The 27325-nt window shown below is 31.3% G+C and overlaps 1 protein-coding gene across 2 annotated transcripts in view; it reads right to left on the bottom strand.

Annotated features, from left to right (window-relative positions):
- Positions 1-26847, bottom strand: part of LOC134278662 (sushi, von Willebrand factor type A, EGF and pentraxin domain-containing protein 1-like) — a 30891-nt gene extending 4044 nt beyond the window's left edge. Inside the window, exons 1-19 of one of the 2 annotated variants that reach the window (XM_062760964.1) lie at positions 26672-26847; positions 25061-25246; positions 23132-23386; positions 21740-21940; positions 19862-20074; positions 15030-15506; positions 14755-14916; positions 13499-13660; positions 13132-13324; positions 12801-12994; positions 12317-12490; positions 11613-11843; positions 11129-11299; positions 10858-11052; positions 10581-10745; positions 8587-8667; positions 7804-7986; positions 7436-7591; positions 6039-6086 (exon numbers count right to left, since the gene is read on the bottom strand). In XM_062760964.1, coding sequence (XP_062616948.1) covers positions 6039-6086; positions 7436-7591; positions 7804-7986; positions 8587-8667; positions 10581-10745; positions 10858-11052; positions 11129-11299; positions 11613-11843; positions 12317-12490; positions 12801-12994; positions 13132-13324; positions 13499-13660; positions 14755-14916; positions 15030-15506; positions 19862-20074; positions 21740-21940; positions 23132-23386; positions 25061-25246; positions 26672-26834 — 3610 coding nt within the window. In that variant the 5' untranslated portion in view covers positions 26835-26847. Of the gene's footprint in view, positions 1-6038; positions 6087-7435; positions 7592-7803; positions 7990-8586; positions 8668-10580; positions 10746-10857; positions 11053-11128; positions 11300-11612; positions 11844-12316; positions 12491-12800; positions 12995-13131; positions 13325-13498; positions 13661-14754; positions 14917-15029; positions 15507-19861; positions 20075-21739; positions 21941-23131; positions 23387-25060; positions 25247-26671 lie in introns of both variants that reach the window. The other variant, XM_062760963.1, reaches the window with a different exon arrangement.
- Between the last annotated feature and the right edge of the window lie 478 nt (positions 26848-27325).

The following is a 27325-nucleotide window of genomic DNA, read 5'->3' as shown; positions in this document are numbered from 1 at the left end:
GGAGGGTATATAGTGATTGGGATGTCCGTCCGTCTGTTACGCTTTGGGGTATCAATGTTATCCGCAACTCCTCTTACTAAGTATATATAAAAAGATGTGTTTGTGAAACAGCTATGCCCCTGTATGGCAACATAGCGATTAAACTTTTCTTAAATGCAATTTAAATATAATGGTACCCAAAGTAGTGTCTTCTCACAAGAAATACAATTGCAAAATAGGAAAACCTTAGCACCACATGTTCAAAATTAATGACTAATGATAAGACTTAGTGTTTGAAAGGTAGGTCAAACTCAAAGGTCAAAGAGTCAAAGTTGATGGTTTCTTAAGAAAGGTTTAATGTAACAAGGATTACATCTGTGAAGTATGAGAGTACTTATGTCTAGTATTTACCGTTTAAAAGTAATAGCCAAAGTAAATTAAAAATTTGGCATTTTTTTGTAAAATGGGACAAACTCCAACGTAAAGGTCAAAAGGTCAAATTTGGTGGTACCCAAAGTAAGGTTTTGTCACAAGGAATAAACACATATTGAATGAAAGGCATAGCTACAATAAATGAAAAGTTATGGTCATGGTTAAAGTTTTTGCGGAGAAAAAGACCGCCAGATAGACAGACAGGCATACAGACGGACACGATAAAACTATAAATCCCCGAATCTTCGATTACAGGGACATAAAAAGAAATGGTCTTCAATTAACTTTTCATATCATGATACAGTATAAAGAAGACGTTACAAAAATGAAAATGTTTGTTCTGATTTTCATATTAAATTCTCTGAAAAATATACTAGTACTCAGAACTGGGTAAAAGGGTGGAGTAAAACAAGAATTAAGAAATGTAATGAATACTGTGTGCTAAATCAAAAGGTTATGTCTACATGTATAGTTTTTGCATTAGAATGTGTTTTTTTACACTAGCCCACAGCTTTACAGAGCATATTTTAGGTGTTATACCCACCCCGTCCCCTTAACTTATTTAGGAGGAAGTCGATTATCAACAAAAGCAACAAAAAAAAAACTAACCTACCTTTATTTTTCTATAAGGAGGGACTAAAAATAAGCTTAAAATAATCTACTATTCTACTAATTTTCAACTGTTACTTTGCCACAATACTCTCAAGTATACCCCCACCAACATTTAAAGTATGCTTTAATCATGGCGAAGTAAATTATGATATGATAGAACTTGGGTGAAGGCTTAATTTCATTTCAATATTTTATCTAGAGCCTCTTTCAGTATTATTGAAAGGTATAGAGTTTTATTCATATTTTTGCTTTTCATCTATTTTTTTTTTTGATTTAACGTAATTTTTTTAGGGGGGGGGGTAAATATTTCATCCTCTTTCATTGTCAAATAGGATTTGCCAAACTTATACAAGCTAAAAGTTGAAGGAAAAATTAATTTTTTCTATTAAAGAGTATAAGAACCTGATTGCTGCATGGTTTGATTTCTAACAACAAGTGTAATATCATTCTTAAAGCTAACACTATAAGGAGGAATATTAAAAAGAAATTTTATTTACTTGACAATTAAAGAATCTCTTTTCACTTTAAAGGGGGTCATTTTTCAATGGGGGTCAATTTTTTTTTATAGGACTAAGATATAGAATAATGACCCCTAGGACACTTTTTCTACAAAAAATGACTTTTTTCTACTGGTAGGGGGTCATTTTTTGTCGTTGAAAAATGACCCCCGGTCATTATTCGATGGGGGTCATTATTCGTCTTTACACCGGCTCCCTGTCAACAAATTCTTTATTAAAAATTGCTTAGTCAAATACAGGAATTCTTAAAAAGGGATATAAACAATTACGAAGATGAAGAGAAGATTTTGTGCATACTTTATTCTTTTTTACGCTCATTACTACCAATTAGCTCTATGAATATTTATATATTGTTTTGTGTGTACTAGTATGTGTACGTGTAGGTCTCAAAACAATGAACAATGTTTAGATTCCAATGAAAACTGGACCCGTGGTAAGTGTAAAAACTCAAAATGAGTAAAATTAAGAGCCATTGTAGATGCAAGAAATTGTAAACAAACAGTTGCATGTAAAAGTTGAAAGAATTCGTCTCTTGGTTTGTTTTTTTTAATTTGAAAATCTCGGTCAGTCTGTAAATATGAACGATCCAATATTTGAGCCAGGAAGCATCTTTATCACGAAGTTCAACTATACATGTATCACATCTACATGTAATGCAAACAATACTTAAGAAATAAGGTATCATTTTTTGAGTTTTATTAATTTGTAAAACGGGTTGGTCAAGTGATCAAATCCCACAAAGCCCAAAGGGCTTTATGGAAGATTTGATCATGTGCCAACCCGTTTCACATCCAAATAGAACTCAAATCAAAGTACTGAGAGTACTGATAGGCGGAAGCATGATTGCAAGTTCTCATGTGCAAAACTTAAATGACACATATTTGAAGCATAATTTGTTTTAAAGGGGGGGGGTTGATATATATTTTGATGGAGTGTAGTATTGAAACCAAGGAACAAGAATAAACAATATGTCTCCCTTTTGAAGCGGATACATGAGAATAAGTGACGTCAATATGAACATTTTAACATTTATTATACCCCCCGCTTGAAAAGTGGGAGGGTATACTGTAATCGGTATGTCCGTCCGTCCATCTGTACGTCTAGCTGTCCGTCCGTCCGTCTGTTACGCTTTGAGGTACTCATATCTTATCCGCAACTCCTCTTATACCACTGAGTGAAATTTAATGAAACCTTCACAGAATCTTTATTACATATTGCCTCCTATTTTACTTTTTGATCCGACACATATTTTGGGTTTCCCGTCCACAGCAAAACATGGACTTTTCCATTATAATCATATGGGAGGCGGGAATATCATTTAGTGAGCTCACTGCTCACAGTACCTCAAGTTTTTGTCAAGTATAACAAGTTAAATTTGAAATACAAGTTGCAATACATCAAATTTGTAAGATATGGTTTGGGGAACAAGAAATGGATAATTATAAAATTTCACACAAAAATGAGAACTAATGAGTAATACAAAACAATAAATATCACAATTGCTTTTTGGTTTTTTATGTGTATTAAGTTTTAGTACCAATGAAACAAAGTCTTGTTATAAAACAGCAAATTATATAAGGATGCAACATACAAAGAAGACCTTACATAGATTTACAATGTGCTTGTGGTTCTATGAATTGTTTTCATTCAGTACTTGTATGGCCCAGGTAGAACAAATCACACAAGTCTCTAATGCTGATGACAGGTGAACTCTGTGTCAGGATGTACACAATAAATGGAATATTTTTTCAGGAGAGCCTCTACCATGGCAGCCCTTGAACGGCAGACAATTTTATTTTTATTCCTGTGGTAAATTTGTCTTTGATGATTGTAAAATATTGGTACATGCATCCCAATATCAGTGGTGATTTCTTTTCTGGAGATTATCTACATCATTCCCCTCACAACTGTCTCTTGGCAGAATTTTCTACAAAGTGTATAATTGAAAAAAAATTAAGAATATCTCATAGTGCTTATTTAACAAAAATTATTTTACAATGCATCCGACTTTCAATAAATGAAATCAAGGACTTCAAATAACCTTTTATGACATATTTTAATATATTTTTCTAGGGAAGTCAACTTTACCGGGTACTCGATCCAAGTATTGAATACTAAAAATAGGTACTCCTTTACTCATATGTATATTATTTCTTATTTCAAGATACACATTTTTATCAAAAACTTATCAATTATAACTAAAACATGCAAATGGTAATTAGCATGTCTTCATCTACACCTAGCTGTAAAACACCCGTTATCGCCTTGATCTACATTCATTCATTCATTTATTCAGTGAAATCTGACATGCAAAGAAATTAATGCCACTATACCCACTTCAAGAGTTAAGTGGGTATATAGAAATAACAAAAGATTCAAAACTGCTGAATGTCAACTTGTATAGTAAGTTTAGTGTAAGTATACTGGAAACAACCAACAAATGAAATAATATAAAACTAGCGATCCTGACCAACAACATCCGTCCCCTCTCTTTCGCTAGTTATATAACCTACAGGTGTACACAGCAGTTTGTCAAATAGATCCAATTAAAACAACCTTTTGTAATTTTGGGTGTATTGTGCATTTGTGTTTTATTTGATAACTAATTTTAGTACCAAAAATTATTTCCAGTGGAATTGATAATTATTTGTACATGTATTACATTGATAAACATGATAAAATAAGCTTTGTGGGTTAGCAGAGCTCATAATAACTAGGCTCAAGATCAAACTTTTATCTACATTTTACCGTGTAACTGCATGTGTATTCAATTCGGAAAAAGTCAGATACCGGTATCGAGTAAGCAATTATCAAATATTGACCGATTTGACTTCCCTCATATATTTTTTTATATTTTTCTCTCTCTCAAAAGCCTACTATTATAAGTAATCATGTATTTGCATGTATTTAAAAAAAATGAAAAGAAAATAAGTCAACAAAAATAAGAAATGTCAAAATATGCTTTCAAAAATAGTATTCGGTTCATTTTTGCCATCGTAACAAGAAGATTTGTTATGCTATCAAAAATATGTATCATAACTTATAAAAAAAATTTTCCACTACAAATATGATAAATTGATGTACTCACCTTCAGAAAAGTGTTTCTGGTTGTGCTGAGTTGAGTTTTCTTCTGCCATTTAGAGGTGACACAGAGCAAATTCACATGCAATCTTAATTATATCCCACTTTCTGTTAGCTGCCTGACCGTAGGGACACATCTATACAGACTAAAACACAATGTAGTTCTTATGCTTGCGTCTTAAATTTCTGTCCAAATTTTACAGTTTTGGCCCACCCTTCAACATACATGTATTTACATTAAATGAGAAAGGATATAAAAATGTATACACAAACTCGGCATGATTATTTTTCCCAGGCATGTAAACATGGTAATTACAGAGTACCAGTTCGTTCGATAAGACCCGACCATAACAGCTATCATATTACGATATCTAGAGCATGCCTGCATAAGGAGGCGACATTTTCAAGTAAAAACAATTAAAGATAAGGGTGACAATAAAAGACAGGCTAATCACACAGCGTGAGTTACCTTGCTTATTTTGAAGAGAAGGCCTGTCACTTCCAGTCAACCATTGTAAATCATTTGTGCTCCACGTGGGTTTGTTGACAATAATTTCACGCTGAATCGTCTATGTTTACTTAGATTATTACGCGAATGTAGTACACATATATGAATAAACAATTGATAAAAGGAGTTACATACCTCTTTTCTTCTATTTTATACAAGATTATTGAAAAGATTAGTTCCTCAGTAGCTATGTACCTGTCATTAATTCTTAAACATAATTACCTACTTGAACTATTTTGTCCCTCGTAGTATTTCTAAAGATCGCTTCAGGACCCCGTGCTAATCAAATGTTGAACCCGATTTGTTTATGTCTTAGACATACAGAGTTGTCGTTCGTTCTTCTCTCAAACGTGAAACGTATCAAGAGTACCAAAGTAACTTTTCGTTCTATTAATATTAGGCTATTATTTTTATTGGACTTTTTTACATTAATCAAAATAAATTGTTAAAATAAATGCGCCATAACACACGCTTTTTGATATGATAATAACGATTAAGATTGGTAAGGGGGTCGAATATGATTTAGCGGGTTGTATGCCCTTAGTTTAAGATACATCCGTTTGGAGTACCATGAAACGGGGCAAATATCCTGAGAGGTCAACAAAGCAAATGTAAAAGGCGGCTTCCGCCTAAATATTTACATTTGTGATTAATTTATTACAAATGATAAGGTACTACAGTTATATATCTATTAAGATTTTTTTTCAAATCTCAACGGTATAAATTGAATGTGTTGAACACGTCGATCACTTATGACGTCACTATGAAAATATGTAGGTTGCTTATGACTAAACAATCAATTTATGGTCACATGACGAACGTGCTTTACAGAGAAATAAAAACGCCTTGCTCAAATAGTGTTACATAAAGGCAAACATTTGCAAATGTGAATATGTAGAAATAATTACCATCTTTGGTGTCAATTTTTTGCGTTGAAACATCAGAGCGCTTTGGACCTTAAATGAAAAATAAATATATACATGTACATCTAGCTATAGGATGAAGTAATTAAATATAATAGCCATTCATTCTCGTCACTTAATATTTTTTTGGCACGCATAGTCAAAAATTTTTGTCAAAATTGGCAGAAAATTACCACCACATTACCTACTCTTAAATATATTGTTATATCATAAAAATATTCAGTAGTTTTGTGAATGTTATATAATGAAATGAAGCTACTTAAATCAATGTTATTCACAGAAATAATTTTGAAAGACGTTTTTAAAAATGTTTATATTCAGCTTATAAATATGAGAGACATATGATCAAAAATCTATAATCTAAAATATGAGATATTTGTAAAACACTTATCCCCCTTTCCCCAAATAATTAAAATATTTCTAAGTCCAAGGGACATAACTCTACCCAAAATATCCGGATCATATCCAAAAAAAAAATCTTGACCTAGATATTTTTATGATAAATTTGTATACGAAATTTAATTACAACATGTGCAACATCTGCGACGAAAATGAACAGAAACCGAAAATTACTGGAATTTGTCCAAGGGGCATAACTCTGTTCAAAATGGCCCGATCGTACCCAAAATAAAACTTGACCTAGATATTCCTATGATTAATCTGTATACCAAATCTCATAAAAATGAACAGACACGGGTAGTGGACCGATAGACAGACCAACCGACAGACAGCAGCAAAGCAATATGCCCTCCCTTCTTCGAGGACAAAATAATATATAATCTGAAAAAAACAGCATTTTCATTTAAAATTTGAATCATCTCCCTTTGATAAGTGAGCTCTTTGTAAAAGATAGAAATTATCAGATGACAAAACTGACAGGAAGTTATTTACAAAATCAACAAAGATCTTTTATTCACAGTAAAATCAAAGATTTTATGTAAAATAAATTTTTTCATTTCATATTTGTATGGAATTTTACACTAAAGTATTTATTTTTTTCCAAAATGTCCGCACAATTTTATGCCATTCCAAAAGAGCCTCAAGTCTATACCTGGTATTTTCAAAGACAAACCCTACCATAAGGGGTATTTTTCTTTTTCGAGGTGAAGTTACTCAAATACTAGAGAGATATTTTTAAAAATGTTGATATTCAGCTTATAAAATACTAGAAATAATCTAAAAAACTATATACAAATGGTGTATTTGGAAAAAAGATTAAGTCATGAAAGTACCTTTTTCTATTGAATACCTTTCTTAGAGTAAAAATGGGTATTTTCTAATCAAAATTTGCGTTCTTTCGCACATGGAAATTGTATTTTGATTGCAATGGTAACCATTGACCATAGCTAAAATTCTATTATAAATATGTAAGAAGAACGAACCTATGCAATCTTTCAGACTTGTAGCTCCATAACCAATCGTTGAATATCCTTTGGGACAAGATTTACAAAAATCTGCTCTATTTGTATCTTGGTAAAAACCAGAATCACATAGAAGACATTCACCCGAGGATGAATAGGTTCCAGGAGGACAATCAACTGTGTAAAATAAACATTTTTATTTTGGATAATCATTATACAGCTGTATATGTCATTGAAAAGTTACGTAATTTAATTTTACAGACATTAATGATCGCTGAGTTGAATAAATTGCAAAAATACACACAAAAATAGAAAAGATATTTCTCTGAAAATTAGATTTTAAAACACTAAGAAAGTCCGAATACATATTAATTTTACTACACACTTACTGCATAATCCTTGGTTAACACCTTGCCCTTCTTCACACACAATACGGGCCTCAATGGATGACCCTAGGGAACGATAAGTTTCGCCATCCATTTTAAAAGAAAGAATTCCCTCAGTATTATTTATTTCTTGTAGTGAAAACTCCAGTTCAAACAGAGTAGTTGCATAATCGTCTCCATTTTCGTCTCCTGAAATGAATTTTAATGTTTCTTAATGTTACAAATTTTAGCGAGTTGTGGTTGTTTCATTTAATTTTCTGAAATAATCACTCGTGTGTAGATTTCGGACGCAAAATGCAATTCATTCAAATTCGTTAAGATCTAATTTTGAAAAAAAAATGCAATATTTAAAAAAAAATTCCTCATCAGACCAAATTTCATATTATCAACACGTGTCGAAAAAATATCACTTTTCATGTAATTTAAACATATTAAAACAGATATAAATTTGCTTTGGAATACATATAAAACCATTGTTTGTGGTAGTAATGAAATTTCAAATTTAAATTCGCCCAGTTTTCTTTCTGATCCAAACTAAATGCACTTTCAACTCATATTTCTCTTGAACATCGCAAAAATATATTACAATATACCTTTAAAAAAATAAGACACACAATAACGGAAAAACAAAAATTTATCTAACTTTGTAAAATACATCTAGATCATTCTGTAAAAAAAAAAATCTGAAAATGACAATTTGACAATATACAAACTTCTTATGATACATGATTGTATATTTTGTTTTATCTGGTTTCTTGATACATATCTATATTGTTTAAAACTCACCAGTATCAGTCGATCTAATTTTTCGTGACAACACAAGACTTGCTGTTCTAGTTTCCTGTTCTCTCTTGTTCGTCGTGCAATCTTTTACGAAAATAATTAATATAGCATGTTACATGTACATGTATCATTAGATAATAAGAATAAGAATTTATATGAGGAAAGTTGACTTTCTTACGGAAGCCCGTTGGTGCCACGTAGGAAAAATATTTTATCCGGCTGCCAGATAATTATGTGTTTTTCTTCTTTATTTTAAGTATTTAATTCCGACCACTGAGACTATTCATTGGATTATATATATACATGTATATATATATATATATATATATATATATATATATATATATATATATATATATATATATATATATATATATATATATATATAATCCAAAGTGGCGATCTTTTGGCGGCCGCCATATAAATTATATAGCGGACGCCAAAAATATTTATCCTACTTGGACCCAACGGGTTTCCATACTTACTTTCTTCATTGTTTTTCCCCATCTAAAATATATCTATTATTAAAAATTCATGCAAAAGAAATAGATAAACATTCAGAATAGAAAAAGAAATCGTAAGACTGTCAAAATCACCATTTTAGTATTTCAAAAGTAAGGCTTTCTTTTAAAACTAATTTCCCTCTACTGACATGCAACTGCCTAAAAACAGTCCAATTACAAAAATAATTTTTTTGGCAAACTCAAGGAAACATTTTTTTAAAATTTATTTTGAGATTGATATTCCAATATTCCGACGTTTTCTCTGGAAGTCAAAACTAAACATTTTAACTATCCATCTGCAGGTTTGAGTAGGAAAAAAACCCCTACCTATAGCTAACTACCCATTTGTTTAATTTTACTAGGATATCTAACCAATAAATTATTTACCCTGAGAAACAAATACAGAAACTATGTGTACTGAAACAAGAGGCCCAACATATTCACCTGAGCAAATGGTAAAAAAGGAAACAAAACTGAAATGTTCACTATTTTTTCTCATGTTGCCTTCATATTTATATTTGATGATAAAAAAAAAAACATTTTCTTCTATATATAAGTATTAATTTGTTTTTGCCTTTGTTTCATGATTTGAATAAATCTATATCGTCAAAACATAAGGATGCTTAAATTTCAAATTGATTTAACATAGCTTTTCTGTTCTTGGGATTTTTCCTTTATTTTTCTATATAAAACTTTGATACCTCATTGTGGCCTCACCCTACTCTTGGGGGTTTATGATTTGAACAAATTTAATTCTACACTACCCGAAAATGCTTCCATATAAATACTAGTATTACTAATCATAGCTTTGCTATTCTTGAGTTTTTAAAATATATTTTAAAAAAAATAACCCACCCTATCCCTGGGGGTTATGATTTGAACAAACTAGAATCTACACTACCTGAGGATGATTCCACGTAAATAGCATTAATCATGGCTTTGAAGTACTTGAAAAGGCAATTTTAAAAGATTTCCCCATCTAGTCCTATGTAACTTTGATAAGCCATTTTGCCCCCCCACAACCCTCAAGGGGTCATGATTTGAACAAATTTGAATCTACACTACTTTAGGATGATTTCACATAAGTTTCATCTTTCCTGGCCAAGTGGTTCTTGAGAAGAAGATTTTTAAAAATTTTTCCTATATATTCCTATATAAAATTTTGATCGGCCATTGTGGCCCCACCCTACCCCCAGGGGTCATGATTTGAACAAACTTGAATGTACACTATCTGAGGATGATTTCACATGAGTTTCATTTTTCTTGGCCCAGTGGTTCTTAAGAAGAAGATTTTTGAAAAACGCCATTAATTTTTCACTAATTCAAATTATCAATTGTCCTTATATAAAAAAAATATTAATCCCCTTTTCCTAAGAATACTTTGTGGCAAGTTTGGTTGAAATTGGCCCTGTGGTTCTTGAGTAGAAGATGAAAATGTGAAAAGTTTACCGAAAAATTAATCACTTGTTTGGCTCAATAAAAAAGTTAACATACCTTCCAGTTTTATTTCTGAATCGCAAGTTTTGTTCACAACGCATCTTACGGTTTCTTTTGTTTTCTCCTTAATAATATCCGTTATTTCTTGCATTCTGGAACATTTCAGTGCCTTGTCATAATTAAAGTCTGTGTTTGCTTTCAGCTCCCTCGGTATTTGGACTCCTATATATACTTATACATAAATGCTATTTGAATAATGCAAAGATATAATAGAAGTTGCTGGATTAAGTAATGTGAAACTATTTCAAGTGAGTTTTAGAAGTATGGAACTTACGGCCACATTGTGGAAAAATTGAACTTCCATTCCATTTAAAAGACGTTTCTATCCCACACACGTATGTAATATTTAATTGTAGACCTGTCTGGAATGAGTAACCCTCCTCACATGAAAGAAAACACTTTATCTGTTGTGTACCGTTCTCAAAGCAATCCACAACTGAATTATTTCCAGCTGTAAAGGCAGGACATTCTAAAAGGACAAAAATTAAATTTATATGACTGTCAAGCTAAGTGTTCATCTGCAATTTTTGTTAAAATTGTAATACCGGGGCATTTTTCTGTATTGCATTCCTGTCGTTCAGCCCCCAGTCCTTCACACGGTTGCCCACCCTGAGATGGCAGAGGATTATTACAAAATCTCCGTCTTTCTGTTGTACCAGATTCACATGATTTTGAGCAGGTGGACCAGAATTCCCAGTTACTCCATCCACCGTCAACTGAAATAATGAGGAAATCTTGATGGGCATTTGATATGAAATTTCCATGTACATGTTTTATGAATATAAGGTTATTTGCGTTTTAAATGTTTAATTTTTAGATAATTTACTGATTTAACAACTGTTACATCTTTTTTTGAAGTGTTCTCTTTCGAGGAAAATCATTCTACGATATGATCTTCTTTCAAATGTACACTTCTGTAAAATACACCTTTAAGAAAAAAACTTTGAACGCGTTCGATTTATTTTTTTTACTTTTATATTTTATTTTCCACATGTATATAACTTTATCATATATATATATATAACTTACTTATTGCGTTTTCACATCTTCTTCCAGTGTATTGGTTATTGCATAAACAATTGTAGGAGGAGTTCGAATTTTTACAGGTTCCATTGTTAAAACACGGATTGGAGGCGCAAAAGTCTGGTGGAATTTGGCACGTTTTCCCTTTGAATCCAGAAAGACAGTTACAAAAGTAACCTCCAAATTCATTTAAGCAAGGATGACCATTGCAAGGATTTGGCTCACATTCATCCTTATCTGTGATGTAAACAAAACATGAGTCAATTTAATAGCTACCTACGTTAAACTGTATAATCTTGGATTGGGAGGTCTACTTTTATGACCCACAAAGAGGTTTAGTAAAATGCACTTTCTTCTAATCTGAGTTAAACCAGTGTAACTTTGGCAGATATTGAATTTATTCCTTTTATTTTAATTATCATTTATTATTTGCTGAAAAAGGCACTATTTCCCTAAAACATTTTAAATGTCTAGTCAAGCGTACATGTACTGATACGATTTTAGGTGAGACGTAAACAACACAGATTGTATGATGTAAGTATATGCTTTCCCACATTCCTTTGGAGAATTTGTCACTCATATTCAAAGATTTATACGATATGAACTTATTTTTTCCCAATTAAATGAAACTAAAATTAATTATATCGTAATATTGAACTCATTCGATATTTTATCTATTCTCTCATGCAATATAAAATGAAAATGCTTACCGAAACAGGAACTTGGGATAATTTTACGAACGGAAGAATTGTTGATAATGTGTTCTGACAAATTCCTCATATTAAAAATCGCCATATCAAGCGAACTATTACACCTTTGGATTAAATATTTTTCGTCTTCTTGAATAAGTCTATCTGTAAACTGCAGACCGGAAAGCATAACATCTAAAATTAAATGCAAGTCAATTTATCTGACCTTTTTTTTATTTACAACATTTTGTCCAACAGAAGTGTAATATGTATCAATTACATTATGTATCAATTACATTATTTACATTTCTTTTGCATATTTTAAATTCTGAAAATTGAGAGAAAATTAAACGATTTCATTTAAATTTATATTATATACACTTTACATGTATAATTCTATTGTGCTAAAGATTATTCGCAAAAAAAATTAATGGACATCCGAAGTATATCAATTTTATTTTTCAGATTAATAATGCAAATTAAAGTCTTAAGTATCTCCCCCTACCCTTTCCTGATGTTAATTCTAACTCGGCATTCGCTTGATCCGATATATAAAAATATGACGTCAGATTGACAATTGTATCCATCTGCAGTCGAAGCCTGTTATAAAGTCTAATATTTGCAGCGTCTCCAAATAGCATCACAGTCACGTGATTCCACTTGTTAGACATATTTATCAAGTGAGTGGACACATTTTTTCTAAAACAAATAAGTTTTTAAATAAAATAACAAATTTAATGGTTACCACAAATTAATAAAAACAAATTAATAACGAAAACTGAAATTGTAGTTATATCATACTTAAAAGCCACAAACAAAAAGGAAAAAATATTTACCCATCAATAATAAAGTAAAGAACTTGATCCTGTAAACGGAACTCTATGCTCTTATTCGGTGATGTTGCTCGGAAAAAAGTCAAATTTAACGATTTATTTCCAAATTTAAACCAGGTTGCGTAGGTAAGTTGATTAATTTCTTTAAGATGTCCCAGGTAAATTGTTTCTTCTTTTTTAAAGAGTATGTCCATATCTAGGGATAGAGTATCGCAAATCATCAAAAGAATTTATACAGTAAGGACGAAAGTTATATTTGTTTGTTTGTTTTTTTTTTGCACTACATAGTGTTTTAAAAATACAGTCAATTTGGAAGGAAATTAATATTTTTATTAATTTAGAAATATCATAAATCAGAGTGAGATCTAACCTTTACATGAAGCTATATCTGCACTACCGACCGATGTTGTTATTTTGCCCTTCGGACATTGAGAACAGGATGTAGCTCCTTTTTGATCTTGGTAGTGGTTATATAGGCATCTCACACAAGGTATGAGACCCGTTTTAGAAAATGTGCCAGGTCCACACGTATCTGACAAGATTCAATATAAAGCAGAACACTATTGAATCATGAGAAGTCCTTTTCTAGAAACTACTGAATATGAATTCAATTAAGTACATATAGTTACTATTTTTGACGAAGTAGCAGGCCCACATGACACCATGGTGATGTGGGTTCCATAAAACCTTTAATGGTCTCATTTTGAAAAAACCTAAATTTATTTTGAAATTCTATCATATTATTTTTATCATTCACCTTAGCACTATGGTTCTGACTAAAAGTTTTTTTTCATTTATTTCTACATGTATATTATATATGCCTTTTCCTTTTGGACTAACCCTAACCCAGTCCCCAGGTACACCATTTGAACAAAATGTTTTATCATATTTTTGCTTTAAAGTTCAATTTTGCTAAGACAAGACTAGAATTATCCTTATTTCTGTAACATGTTATTTTTACCCCTACAATGAAAGATTCGGGGGTATATAGTTTTTGTCCTGTCTATCTGCCTGCCTGCCTACCTGTCTGTCTGCCTGTCTGTCTGTCCGTCTCTCTGTTTTTCTGATTGTCCGCAAAAACATTAACCTTGCCATAACTTTTGAATTGGTGTGGCTTATACAGAGATTCTTACTTCGAAGATGTATATTTTGTGACAAAACCTTTCCTTTTGGTGTTATCAAATTTGACTTCCGACCTGTAGTTGTAGTTAGGGCTTTCATACTTTAGTTGTTAATTCATTTTGAAAAGACCTTTTAATTGGTACAACTATATTAGACCTTAACCTTAGATTTTGGCAAATTTAAAAAAAAAACCTTAAACATTGAACACGGATGCTACAAGGACTTTCATATATTGCACGTTTCAACACTCCTCTTGATACCATAAAATTTAATATTATCCTCTTCACGTTGACCTACAGATATAACTTCACTTGAATTTGAGCAACTTGAATTGTCGCCATTAGCTGTCATACTGGGGCACCAGTGTTCCATAAACAAATCTTTTTTGTTTAATATTTTTTTGCATTTTTTTGCGGGGATGTATTGTGCTATTAAAGAGGAAGGGCAAACATTGGTTATATTGTAATTTCTACATGTAAGTATGTCTCTAATATCCTATCACACCTTTACAATCGCCTTTTGACAAACTTCCTTCTGATATTGTTGACGTTCCCGCTGGACACATTGTACATACTGCACTTTCTTCTGTTTCCTTGTAGGTTCCAATAGGACAGTCAAGACATTTACCTCGAGTATAATCTAAATATGTTCCAGGTGGGCATGGCACTATTAAAAAATAAATTTTAAACAATATATCAAACAACAAAACTCAATTTTTCAAATAATATACAAGTAACACAAGAAGCATGAATAGTTGAATACACATATTAAACTCATACCACAAGAGATTGTTGAAGATTTCCAGACATATCCTGGATCGCATACGCCTACCATTTCATCGATTTGGAAACTTTCGGAGTCGACTTTCAAATCACCGAGGTCAAGGGTACCATTCCGTGCACTTTCTTTTACAACATCCATGTATTTATTTTGAAGTTTTGGAACAATGTTTACGATATTCGTAGTATTTGAGTTTAGGAAACGTGTTTGTAGTTCAAATTGAACCTTAAGTGTGGTTCTTCTTTCGGCAGCTCGCTTCTTTCGATTAGATATTTCTCCACAAGAGACGGAAACATTTGCAATATTGCAGGAAATTTCGTCTGGACAAATGCCATCAAACCCTCCATTATCATTCATATCCCTTATATATGTTATAAAATTTGTTCTTATCTCCTCTTGTACTGTTCTGTTGTTGCAGTCTCCAGTGTAGTAAAAGAATTCCATCAATGTAATTGATTCAGATGGAAGTCGTTTAACTAAAAGTAAACAGAGGCAAACCTTAGATAATTAATAATATATTTATACATGTAGCTAATAAATAGTCTATTATAAAAAAAAAATGCTAAAAATTCATATAATTATAACTTACAATTTCTTTAATTTCCATTTTTGTGAACTTTAATTTGCATTACGCATATGAGTATGGCGTAACATTCGGAGTATGAGCGTTCAATATCGAAAGTCCTTTTATAAATGTCGTCTGGTCAAGATCTCAGGGATAAATTTATGAGAGAAAGTTGTAGCTTAATTTAGGCTACTTTTGTTTTCACACAAAAATTGAAATCATTTAATTAATATTTTATTACATATTAGCCTCAATAAAAGACATTATGCAAAATATAAATCTGCAGATCTAACAGTCTCTTAAAATTGATAGCGTTTTAAAAATTCACATGTACTGTACTATTTACTGTATTATTTGCGATGTCACAGTTTGAAGTCCACACGCGTTTTCGTAAAACCGGTAATTGTTTACAGATCAGGCTACATATTACATAACATTAAATACTGTGAGACTAATTGGATTACGACAAGAAACATTCGCGAAAATCATTATTATTTAAGAAATAGATAACAAGTTTATAAACTTCAATGGGAATTGAAGTGGGTCGGTCACGTGATCAAATCCTGATCACGTGATCACGTACCGATCCACTTCTATTCCCATTGAAGTTTATATACTTGTTATTTATTAATTATATATACATTTGAGATTGACAATTAAATATTAAATTAGATATCTTGGATATAAATATTGCACTAACCGGTCGCCGTAGATTCCCGTCAAAAGTACGCAAGGTGTAAACCGGCTTGAAAGGCGGTTACGCTTCGAATTTGTCGGGCTGAAAATTCTATTTCGAAGGGAATATTTTGTTAAGGGCTCCTTGTGATCCATTATTCTGAACAGATTCTTTTCTTGGAATATTTTTGTTTGTGAAAATTGATCACTAATGCTGAAAGGACAGAAGAAACACGTCTGCGAATTGATGATAAAAAGTTTGAGGAATTTCGGTCGCCTGAATTGATGGATCCGATGGATTGAGACACTTGTCCGATCCAGTTAGCCTAATCAAGTTTTTAATTTGAACAAAAACATTCAATCTACGATTTCAGTAACAAAAGGAATATTTATGATGTTAACACGGAGACACTGGCGACAATTTATATTGAAGTACGACAGCGCCGTTCTAGGTGTTTCTCAGCTATTCATGGCGTGATTGCAATGCTTTGATATTTTCCAACAGATTTACAAATTTGTCGTGAGTAGAACTTAATGAAAATGTATAGTTTTAGCCTATATCACGAAGATTTAACTTAAGGTCTTACAAAAATAAGGATAAACAAAAAAATAAGGATAAACAAAAAAAGATACTATGCAGCTGACAAAAGTGACATACACATTGTAAACAAAGGCTAGTTTCTATCGGACTGGCATATTCTCTATGTACACAGGTTAAATCGATCGCTAAAAAATGTATGAAGTAATTGTTCACGTTGTTAATAAAACAATTATTTCACTTGCTTATTTTGTTCATTTTTCAAACATGAATAACAAGACAGTCAGTAACGGTAGATATTATTGCGCCATGTGATTCGGCCATGCATTGACCTCTAACCTCCGACAAACTTCATACAGAATTGAAGATACATGTATTTTCTCTCTGTATGTTTATATAGTGGAAAGATACCACAAATGTATATATTCGCGAATAAAAATTGGATAAATGTATATAAAGAGCATATATCTTAAAACTTTAAGTTTGTAATCGTCAAAAAGTCGATGTTGTGCATTAAAACAGCAGAATAATTATGACTGAGTAATATTTGAGCCCAGTGTAGAGAAATAGACATGGAAAAGATTCAAATTCACAATCTCTTTTCTTGGGCACTGGTTAATACATGTGCCTCGTCTGGATAAAGGCGGTTTAAGGATGACTGCAATAGTTATTTAAAGAAAGAGTTGTTTGCATCACCAGTAAAAAGACAAAAAATTAAAGTCGGAAGTTTGAGTTCATAGATGGAAGCCTCTGTTTAGCTATGCAAGGGGTTTTAATCGGGCTGGAAAATTGTTATCATGTACGAGTGTCATTCAAAAAGTTCGTAGACTTTAGTCCTAACTTTTTTATTTAACGTCATATTATATCCAAATTTTGTACACATATTTTAATCCATATACATATGTAATCTGAATTTAAAAAAAATGGAATATATCTTCGTATTTATAAATGTTTTCAAAGATTTAGAACAGCAAAATGGGGTCACGGAGCAACGGCAATATTGGTTTATTTACTAATTTTCACTTTATAGTATCTATAGCTATACCTGACCTCTAATAAATGGAGCTGATACGAAATAAAATTTACATGTTTAAATCAAGTTTTGCTGTATTACCCAAGATTCTATCAGGTAATGTCGTATATCGCTCCATTTAAAAGATATCAGTTTCTAAATACATATGGACTTGGTCAAAAAAGGCAAAATACTATCTTGTTCTTTTGCTTTGCATTCGGGAAACTGCTTAAGGTAGGATTCTTCTCATATTTCTAATATTTAAAAATTAATGAAATCTTCAGGAATCAAGAAGACAATATCAGTAAGTGATAGTATCAGTGAAATTAAATTTGACCGTTTTATATTAGAGGCAAGGTCAGGTCAAGGTCATTATCTTTTTCCTTGACATTAAGAATAAAAAAAGAACTGTTGCCAATCATGTGATACCTACTCTTATTTCAATAGTTTAATGATTGTTCTTTTTGCATAAAACCTTTTACTATATCGGGTCATTAGCATGATATTACCAAATTACATAAATAATTTAACTAAACTGGATATTTGCTAATCTGAATTTTCTCTGTTTTTCTTAATTTTTTAGGATATATTAGTTATTTTCATAGGCTTCCTATATTTAACTTTTTCTTATTTTCACATATAATAAAGTAGTCTTATAAATGTACAAAATGATACAAAAATAAAAAGTTTTGATCGTTTACTAAGAGAGAAAAAATACTTTTTATGGATTTTTGGCTCAAATCTGCACTTTGATAGGAAGTGTTTAAAAGCTAATAAAGTTCTAGTTTGATTGAAAAATCATATTTCTTTTATATATTTTGAAAGTTTAGTCCCTCATTATTAGTCTAACTTACATTTGAAAATTTCTCCAAGTCTTCGATTGTGTAAAAATTATGACTAAATTCATTGTTCTATTATAATTTTGAGAGGCAGAAAAGATCTGAAGATATTTTCATACGCCACCATTACGCCAAAAATATAGTCCCTGCTACTTTTCAAACGCAGTTTACCATTTCTATTTAAAGTTGTACAATTGTGATGAGGAAAGAAAAATATGGTCTTTTAAATTCCTTACACCACAATATATGACATATAAGCAAATATACTTTGAATGTTTCATCTAGTCAGAAACCAGAGAAGAATCCTACCTTAAACAAGCTTGAAAAATTCTGTGTAAACCAGGAAATATACGAACTTAAGCCGTGCATTTGTATAAAATGGAAAATAGCATTTTTGAGTGGTAGAGGGTTTGAATCGGACGATGGATGGTCTGCAAAAAAACGGGTTATAATAGCTTAAAACCTTGTCAAAAGAGTTAGGAATGTCATTCAACGTGATGTGCGCTTCACTGTTGCGGAACTTATGGAGTTACATGGTAAGAAATTTAAAAACACTGACAATCAAATTCAAGCCTCTGGTATTTGTACAATTGTTAGCAAACTAAGTATCTAAAGATATGGATGCGTTTTCCTGAATGGAAAAGACGCTACAAGCCGTGTCAGAAATTAAAAAGCAGAGTAATTCTGAAAACTTGCTCGACCGACCAATTTTTTTAACCGTGCTCCGTGGTAACAAAACATGTTGCTTTAAACATTGGCTAACATGAGTTTTATTTAATCAAATGGAATGAAGCTTCGTGGAAACAAAACATGTTGCTTTAAAAATTGGCTAAGTTGAGTTCTATTTAATCAAATGGAATGAAACTTCACACTTCGACAAATTAAAATAACTGTTTTTATTTACGAAGATGTGTTGATCTATAATCTCGTAATAATAATATGACGATGAGGAACATTGTCTACGTATTTTTTGAATGACCACCGTAAATTCAAAGAATTAATTTCGACATTTATGTGGTTGCCCCTTATCCCCAGTGATGATTTGAGAGAAATTGAATCTACACTCGAGGTTTCCTCGGGCTCTAGTTAAATCAAAAAACAACTAACCAATCAAACAGCCAAACTCGATGCTATCATATGTGTTAAATTCAAAATTGATCACTGACGAAATTTCTTGGTTTACTTTTTGCATTTCCGATTACCTGTGCAGTTAGGAACAGTATTGGAAGGAATATAAGTTCCCTTTGTTTCTGAGCAGACGTATTGACCGGTAAACACCTTATTATTTGAACCGACAGCTCCATTCGGGATATCATACCCTTCCATGCATTGCATTTGACAAAATACACCGTATAACCATTCATCACAGGCCATTGCACCGTTGGCTGGGGCTGGAAGGGGTTCACAGGGATTCTCTACGAAAATATGTTCATTTCACATATTACAACTGACTCTACAACAATTTACTAGAACATGTACAGGGTGTCCCAATACATATGTTACACTTTCAATTATCTAAAACTTTAACAAACCAAAAGCTTTCACAACGATATTTTGTCAGCATCTATTGTATTAGCATACATTTTATCTGACAAACTTTCGGAAAATTCTGTTAAGAAATCAGACAGTTAGAATGTTCTAATGACGTCATCAAATTTTGAACATGGAACCTTCATGTGAACAGCTGGTAGAAATTGTAAAACTTTACCTTAGGTCTCAATCTGCTACTTTAATCATTAAAACCATGAGAAAACAACATCCTGTGATAAAAGTGCTTAACATAATACTAATTTCCAGTTTTCTGAGGGAGTTTGAAGTTAAAGGCACCATAAATGACACATGACTTCATTCGGGTATAAGAAGACCTAGGAGTGCCTGTACCAAAAAGAACATTAGTACCATTGATAGAGTTATTACTGAAACTGTACAAAAATCCCTTAGACAGGTCCTGTATGATCAAGATAGCATCTGTGGTAAATATAGTACATATATTCATAAAATACTCAAATTTGATTTAAAACTGATTCCCAACAAGATAAGTGTAATGCAGCATTTGAAAAAGACAGAAAATAGAAGTTGTTTACAGTTTACGCATTGGATTGAAAATTTAACAGATGCTTGTTATTCCGATGAAGTCCACTTCCATTTTAACGATTTTGTTAAAGAGAATCTTAAATTCTGCTGCTTGGTGAAACCCAATTTAAATGTGGAAAAACCTCTTAACTGTTAAATTGTTACAATTAAGTTTGGTAAAAAAAAAACTTCAGAAATCGTGTTCAAACAAATGAAAAACGAAAAAATGAAAGAAAAAAAAGTTTGTTGATTTAAAGAGACGTCATTTGGAACATGTTGTAAAATGACATGTGTAATTCTAAATAAAAAAAAGGTTAATAAGGAAACTGTGACAAATTTATTCTTGACAAAAAAATTACAGCAATTTTATTATATATTTTAAATTTCATTAATGTAACTTGAGGCATAAAATTTTTATAACGGTTTAAAAGTGTAACATATGTTTTGGGACACCCTGTATATGAGTCTTGACAAGCACATCAAACACACAAATGGCAAAACCCTTAAATTAACTTTATAAATGAAAGCTTTAATTCCAATTAAAACACGTTCATGGGCCTCATCACTCATCGTAGCACACTTGCTAGGAAAAAGCACAAATAAGTCCAGTATTTAAAAAAAAAATCACCTGAGGATGCTTCTATATTAATAAAACAAATGGCTTTGCTGTTCTTAAGCAGAATAATTTTTAAAAGATTTCCCCTATATATTACTGTGTACAAAAATGATTCCCCATTGTGTCCCCTCCCTATCCCCAGGGGTCTTGATTTGAACAAACTTAAATCTATCCTACCTTAGGATGCTTTCATATCAAAATGTCAAATCAAGGATTTTTTAAATATTCTTGAAAAGATTTTTCCCTTATATATTCCTATGAACAAATTTGATCCTCCATTGTGTGCCCTACACTTATCTTCTTAATATAAATTAAGAAATGTGAGAAAAACAGTATTTCTTGTATTTGAAAAAGATCACTGCCTTAATTCAAAAGGAAAGAAAACACTCACTTTTACAGTATTGCTTCATTTGACCATAATTCCATTCACCTCTCACTGTTGTCTGGCCTTTTTTCTCACAGAATATGGTAGTATTTCCTACCACTTCAAAAGTTCCACAGTCTATCTGGCATTCCACACCAGAAGTTAAACCATCTGGGCAGTCCACATTCATGTACCGATCTGGAAGAATTGGCCATCCACAAGATATTTCTGAAAGAAGATGATACTTTTATAAGAATATAAGATTACTTGTAAAAAGTTTTAATTAACTTTTAAAGCGGCAACCATATTTAGACGCAAATTCTTACAGCTAATACAAGTACATGTATGCCACGCCAAATTCACAAAAATGAGATAACAATCGATAAACTAGGTTTATCGGTTGTAAACTATAGTTTACGGACTGTAAATTGTAGTTAACAACGTTAATCTATATTTCACATCTATAAACCATAGTTAACGCGATAATCTATGTTTCACAACCGTAAACTATACTTAACACCGAAAACAATCATTTGCGATTGCAAAACATAGATTATCTGATAAATACAGTTTCACGATTTGTAAACTATAGTTTACAAACCGTGAACTATAGTTAACGATCTGATAAATATAGTTTCACGATTAGTGAAACTATGATTAAAAACTCTTAATTATAGTTTACGATTGTAAACTATAGTTTACAAACGTGAATCTAATGGCATGTTTATCAACAAAATCTATTGTTAACGCTTTATTCAGACAGATAAACTTAGATTAGCATTCGTAAACTATAGTTAACGACCGTTAAATATAGTTTTACAGATGAAAACTATACTTAACGAATCGTTTACTATAGTTTACGGTTTGTAAACTATAGTTTACAGTCGATAAACCTAGTTTATCAATTGTGAAACTAGGTTTTTCTCATTTTTGTGAATTTGGCGTGCCATATACACGCTATAATGTGGCTTAAATATCATTCATCAACACAGCATACAGAACCTTTCCAATACTGCCGTCCGCCCATCCTTCTATACTCTTGATTGCATGCAATATTTAAAAATTCAAGTACTTCTCCATTTTATATAATTTTTACTAAAATAGACATTATTCTTTCATATGTCCTTATCGTTCATAAACAATGTTGCCATGCCTATTTGAAACAGAATTATATACTATACTAGGTATATGAAACACCTATGAGTGCATCTGCTGTAAAATTGCGTACTGGACAAGGTAAGAAATTAAAGAGTCTGTGAACTAAGACTGTCTTAATTATTTAATGTCGTGTTGACCAGTGCCACATAAGTAGAATTATTTAAAATCATTTTTTTTAAACTAAAGCAAGTGAAATCGGTTAACCGACTGACCATAAATATCACAATGTTTCCCTTTATATATAGATTACTACAAACTTACCATCAATAGTCACTCGAAAATTGCAGTCATTGTTTGAATTTCCAGATGAATCAGAAACTTTGTACTTTACTTGTGTGGTTCCAACATAAAACTTTGAACCATTTCTAGGACCTTCTGTCTGTTGGATCATCAAATTGCCTCCCGAGTTGTCCACAGCTCTCGGTATGGGCCAAGTGACATGTGTGTAATTGGCACGTGCATCGGCAAAAAGTTTAATGTCTGAGGGGCAATACTCAATAATTGGACGAGTGGTATCTGTTTTAAATTAAAAATAAACATGAGGCCCATTGCCTATATTAATTGTTTACCTTTTTAATTTGATAAGAAAAATTTATTCAATTTTGAGATGTTTCAGATAACAGAGGTCATTATTTAAACAAACTTAAATCTACACTTCAACAGGATGCCTCGGATTTACATATAATATTACTAATCGCGCCTACCCTAGCAACAAAATACTATAGTTAACTATGGTGAACACTTTGACACTTTGAAAACTTTGATTTACTATAATGAACACTTTGACAATTTGATTTACTATATAGTGAAAACTTTGACACTTTAATTTACTATAGTGATAACTATGAAAACTTTGATTTACCATCGTGATCATTATGGAAACTTTGACTTACTGTGGAAAAACTTTGATTTACTATATTGATAACTTTGAAAACGTTGATTTTCTAAAGTGATAACTTAGACACCATAGTGATCACTTTGAAAACTTTGATTTATTAAACTGAATACTTTGACACTAAAGTGAACACTTTGACACTAAAGTAAACCCTTTGACACTTTAGTGATAACTTTGACACTTTGATTTACTTTAGTGATAACCATGAAAAATTATAGTATTTTTGTTAGGGTTTACTGTTCCCTATTTTGGCTCCACTCTACGTCCTAGGAACACGAATGTATCAATGATTAATGTATACTTCCTCAGAAAGCTTTCACATAAGTTTCAGCATGTCTAGTCCATTGGTTCTTGGAGATATTTATTTTCCTTTTATATCTATATTGGGTACTACTGAACAGAGTACGTTAGAGTACGATAGAGTACTTTAGAGTACGCTAGAAAAATTATGTTATTTAATGCAATTAAATTGTTTATTTATGTATGTACAACTTGATTAAACATTATTATAAACTTATATTGCAATACAAATGTATTTGTTTCAAATATTTGTTATTTGACAAGAAAACAACATCCATAATGGAAAGCATTTTCAAAAGATTACAAATACCCCAATCTCGATTACTATTTTGTTTTAGACTTACTTACTAAAGATTTTCATCCAAATTTTATCAAATATTAAACTAATTGCATGGGTAAATGTTTTACAAATTCACAATGAGACATTTCAACACGTTCAATTTAAATTAGATCGCGATCAAACGATTAACTGTAACCTAAAATCAAAAATTGAAATAACTCCTGAAATAAAGAAAACATACAAATTTTATCTAAAATATATATTCAATTTGTTAAACTAAAGTAGAAAAACATACAAAAAGTAGTTTAATTGCATTAAATTATAAAATATTACTAGCGTACTCTAAAGTACTCTATCGTACTAGCGTACTCTGTTTAGTAGGACCGATCTATATGTAAAACTTTGATTTCCTATTGTGGTCATTGTATGAAATAATCACAATCCACACTCTGTCAAAAAGTTTCCATACAAGGTCAGATTTTAGGCCATAGAGAAGAATAATTTTACTATAACCCTTCCTTATCTATATTTTTAATTTTACCTAACCTATCTTTCTTTGTAAGAAACCCTTTATTTTTAATTAATATTATTTAAGAATCCATTTTGAAATAAATTTATTTTATTCTCTTTTTAATCCCAATCAAATTATTAATTATTAGTTTTATGAGCATAGTTACACATCGATATTTTTAAATTGAACAAGATTCAGATATACCTGCACAGTCCGGTAGTTTTGATGACCAGGATTTGTCAGCTTGGCAAGTGACACTGTTGACTCCTGGCGACAAGGAATACCCCTGTTTACACTCTGCGTGGCATTTCGATTCGTATGTGTTATCTCCACAATTAACTTTCCCATTGTTAACCTTCAGTTTAATGTCATGTTTGTTGCAAGTAACCTCTGAAAATACAAAGTGCAAACATTTATTTTTCATTTTTTATATCATATATAAGAAAACAAAACTTTAATATATCAAATTTTCAAGGTACACAGAAACAGTTATTTATTAATTAAACAAAATTGGTATTCTTTTCGGATGAGTCCTTTTTCGCTTTTGATTATAAGAAATAACAAAGTTTGTGTTATCAGAATGAAAAAAAATGAGAATCTTACTCTCAGGTCTATATCTTGGTAAACATAGACCACGGAATTTAAATTTTATTTATATTTAAATCATTAAAATAAATAATAGCAATAGGCATCTGTGTGGCAACGCACTTTAAAAACAATTACACTCTTTGAAAAAAAAATTAAAATGCGATAAATCTGGGGGAAAAAATCAACACACTTTTAAAAATTTTAAGATTTGTTAAATTTTGAACAAAATCAAAGCACTTCCAAAAAAAATTACAAAATGGATTAAAAGTGTACATCAAAATTTTCTTTTTACAACGGAGACACTTAATGCACTTTGATAACAAATTGCATAAAACGAAATTCTGGACTTATATTTTAGTAATATAAATTGTAGTTTGATTTTGTTATATATAATGCATTTCTTTTAAATAAAAACTTCCATGAATTGATTTACCCTTATCAATAACGAAAAGAATACACCTGTATTTATACATGCACATCTAAGATTTGCTGCCGTAAAATATTGGCTTTCTTACACACTTTGCCAAATATGTTCCAACGACAGTAATTTTTTTTTAATCGAGAGGACATTAATTATCACTGACCACTTTGAAGATTTTTTTTCAAAGTGCTTGAAGGTGGTCCCAAAGTAAATGCACTTTGGATATTTTTTTCTGGATTTTTTTTTTCAAAGTGCGTTGAAACACACCTGTTTGACTTGTGACCCCAAAAACGCAAGAAAATAAGAAATATTATCTTCGATGAACCATTATTATACACTTATTATGACTATATTTGTTTGCCTTTTGGTAGTACATATGTAAAATATACTTATTAACTCTTAAAATATGTATTTATTCGATAACAAAATACATGTAGTGGTAAAATATCAATATTGATAAAACAATAAATTTAAATACGTCCGTAAATACAACGTTGTTTGCATCTGTGTCAAGACACATTTACAAATATAAACGCCATCACCCATTCCCCCTAAAACTGGATAATGTCAAAATATCATAATAGGATGATAGGATATATTTTTACCCTAATCTTATCTGTTTGATAGCTTTATTTCGAAATAATACTCGTGTATTTTAATGAAACCCTGGTTATTTTAGCATGCGTAATATGATCTTACTCTGAGCACATTCCAGCATATGTCCAAAAGGCGTAATAACAGGTATACTAATTTTCACAATCGCTATCAATTATTGAAGAATACTGAAATAAAATGATTAAACTTACTTTTGCAAGTTGGGATGTTCCCGCTAAAGGAACTGCCTGTCAAACATTCCAGCGTAATTTGTTTTACACCCGGTTTTATTTCATATCCATTGATACATCTAAGATGACATTTGCTGCCGTAAATTATTGGATTTCTTTCACAGTTTGCCTCCATATTTGCCATCGACAGAACATCTTTACCGAAATAAGTACAATTTATTACTGAAAAGGAATAAATTCAGAAATAAATATCGTGGAATAAATACATGAACTTGGTATCTTATGATCTACACAATCTTTCATACTGAACTGTTTTTAGCCGGGCTTATTGCTCAAAGAGCAATTGCCGGCTTACATTGTATGTGATCCTGTTCAAGGCAGGATGTTGACCCCATAGTCGCCATTTTAAAGTAACGTGCAAAAATATAGTTCTTACTCTCAACCGCTTTTGAGATAATACAAAGCTAAATAAAGCAACAAAACTAAAACGAAGTTTTATCTATATAAAATAAACATTTATTTAGTAGTAATGTCTTTGAAAACTTCATAAGTCAAAGAACATAGTTCATTAGCGTAAGGATTTTTGATAATCGGTGTTACCGTACTTCTCTACACATACGAGGTAAAGCAGGAGAGGGAACCAGACTGGCCTGTTTGTTTACATTCAGCTGCAGT

The sequence above is a fragment of the Saccostrea cucullata genome, unplaced genomic scaffold (genome assembly GCF_032062105.1).
Source record: "Saccostrea cucullata isolate Sc308-1 unplaced genomic scaffold, CSIRO_AGI_Scuc_v1 ctg664, whole genome shotgun sequence".
Classification (NCBI taxonomy): Eukaryota; Metazoa; Mollusca; class Bivalvia; order Ostreida; family Ostreidae; genus Saccostrea; species Saccostrea cuccullata.
This window is presented reverse-complemented; position numbering and strand designations above follow the sequence as displayed.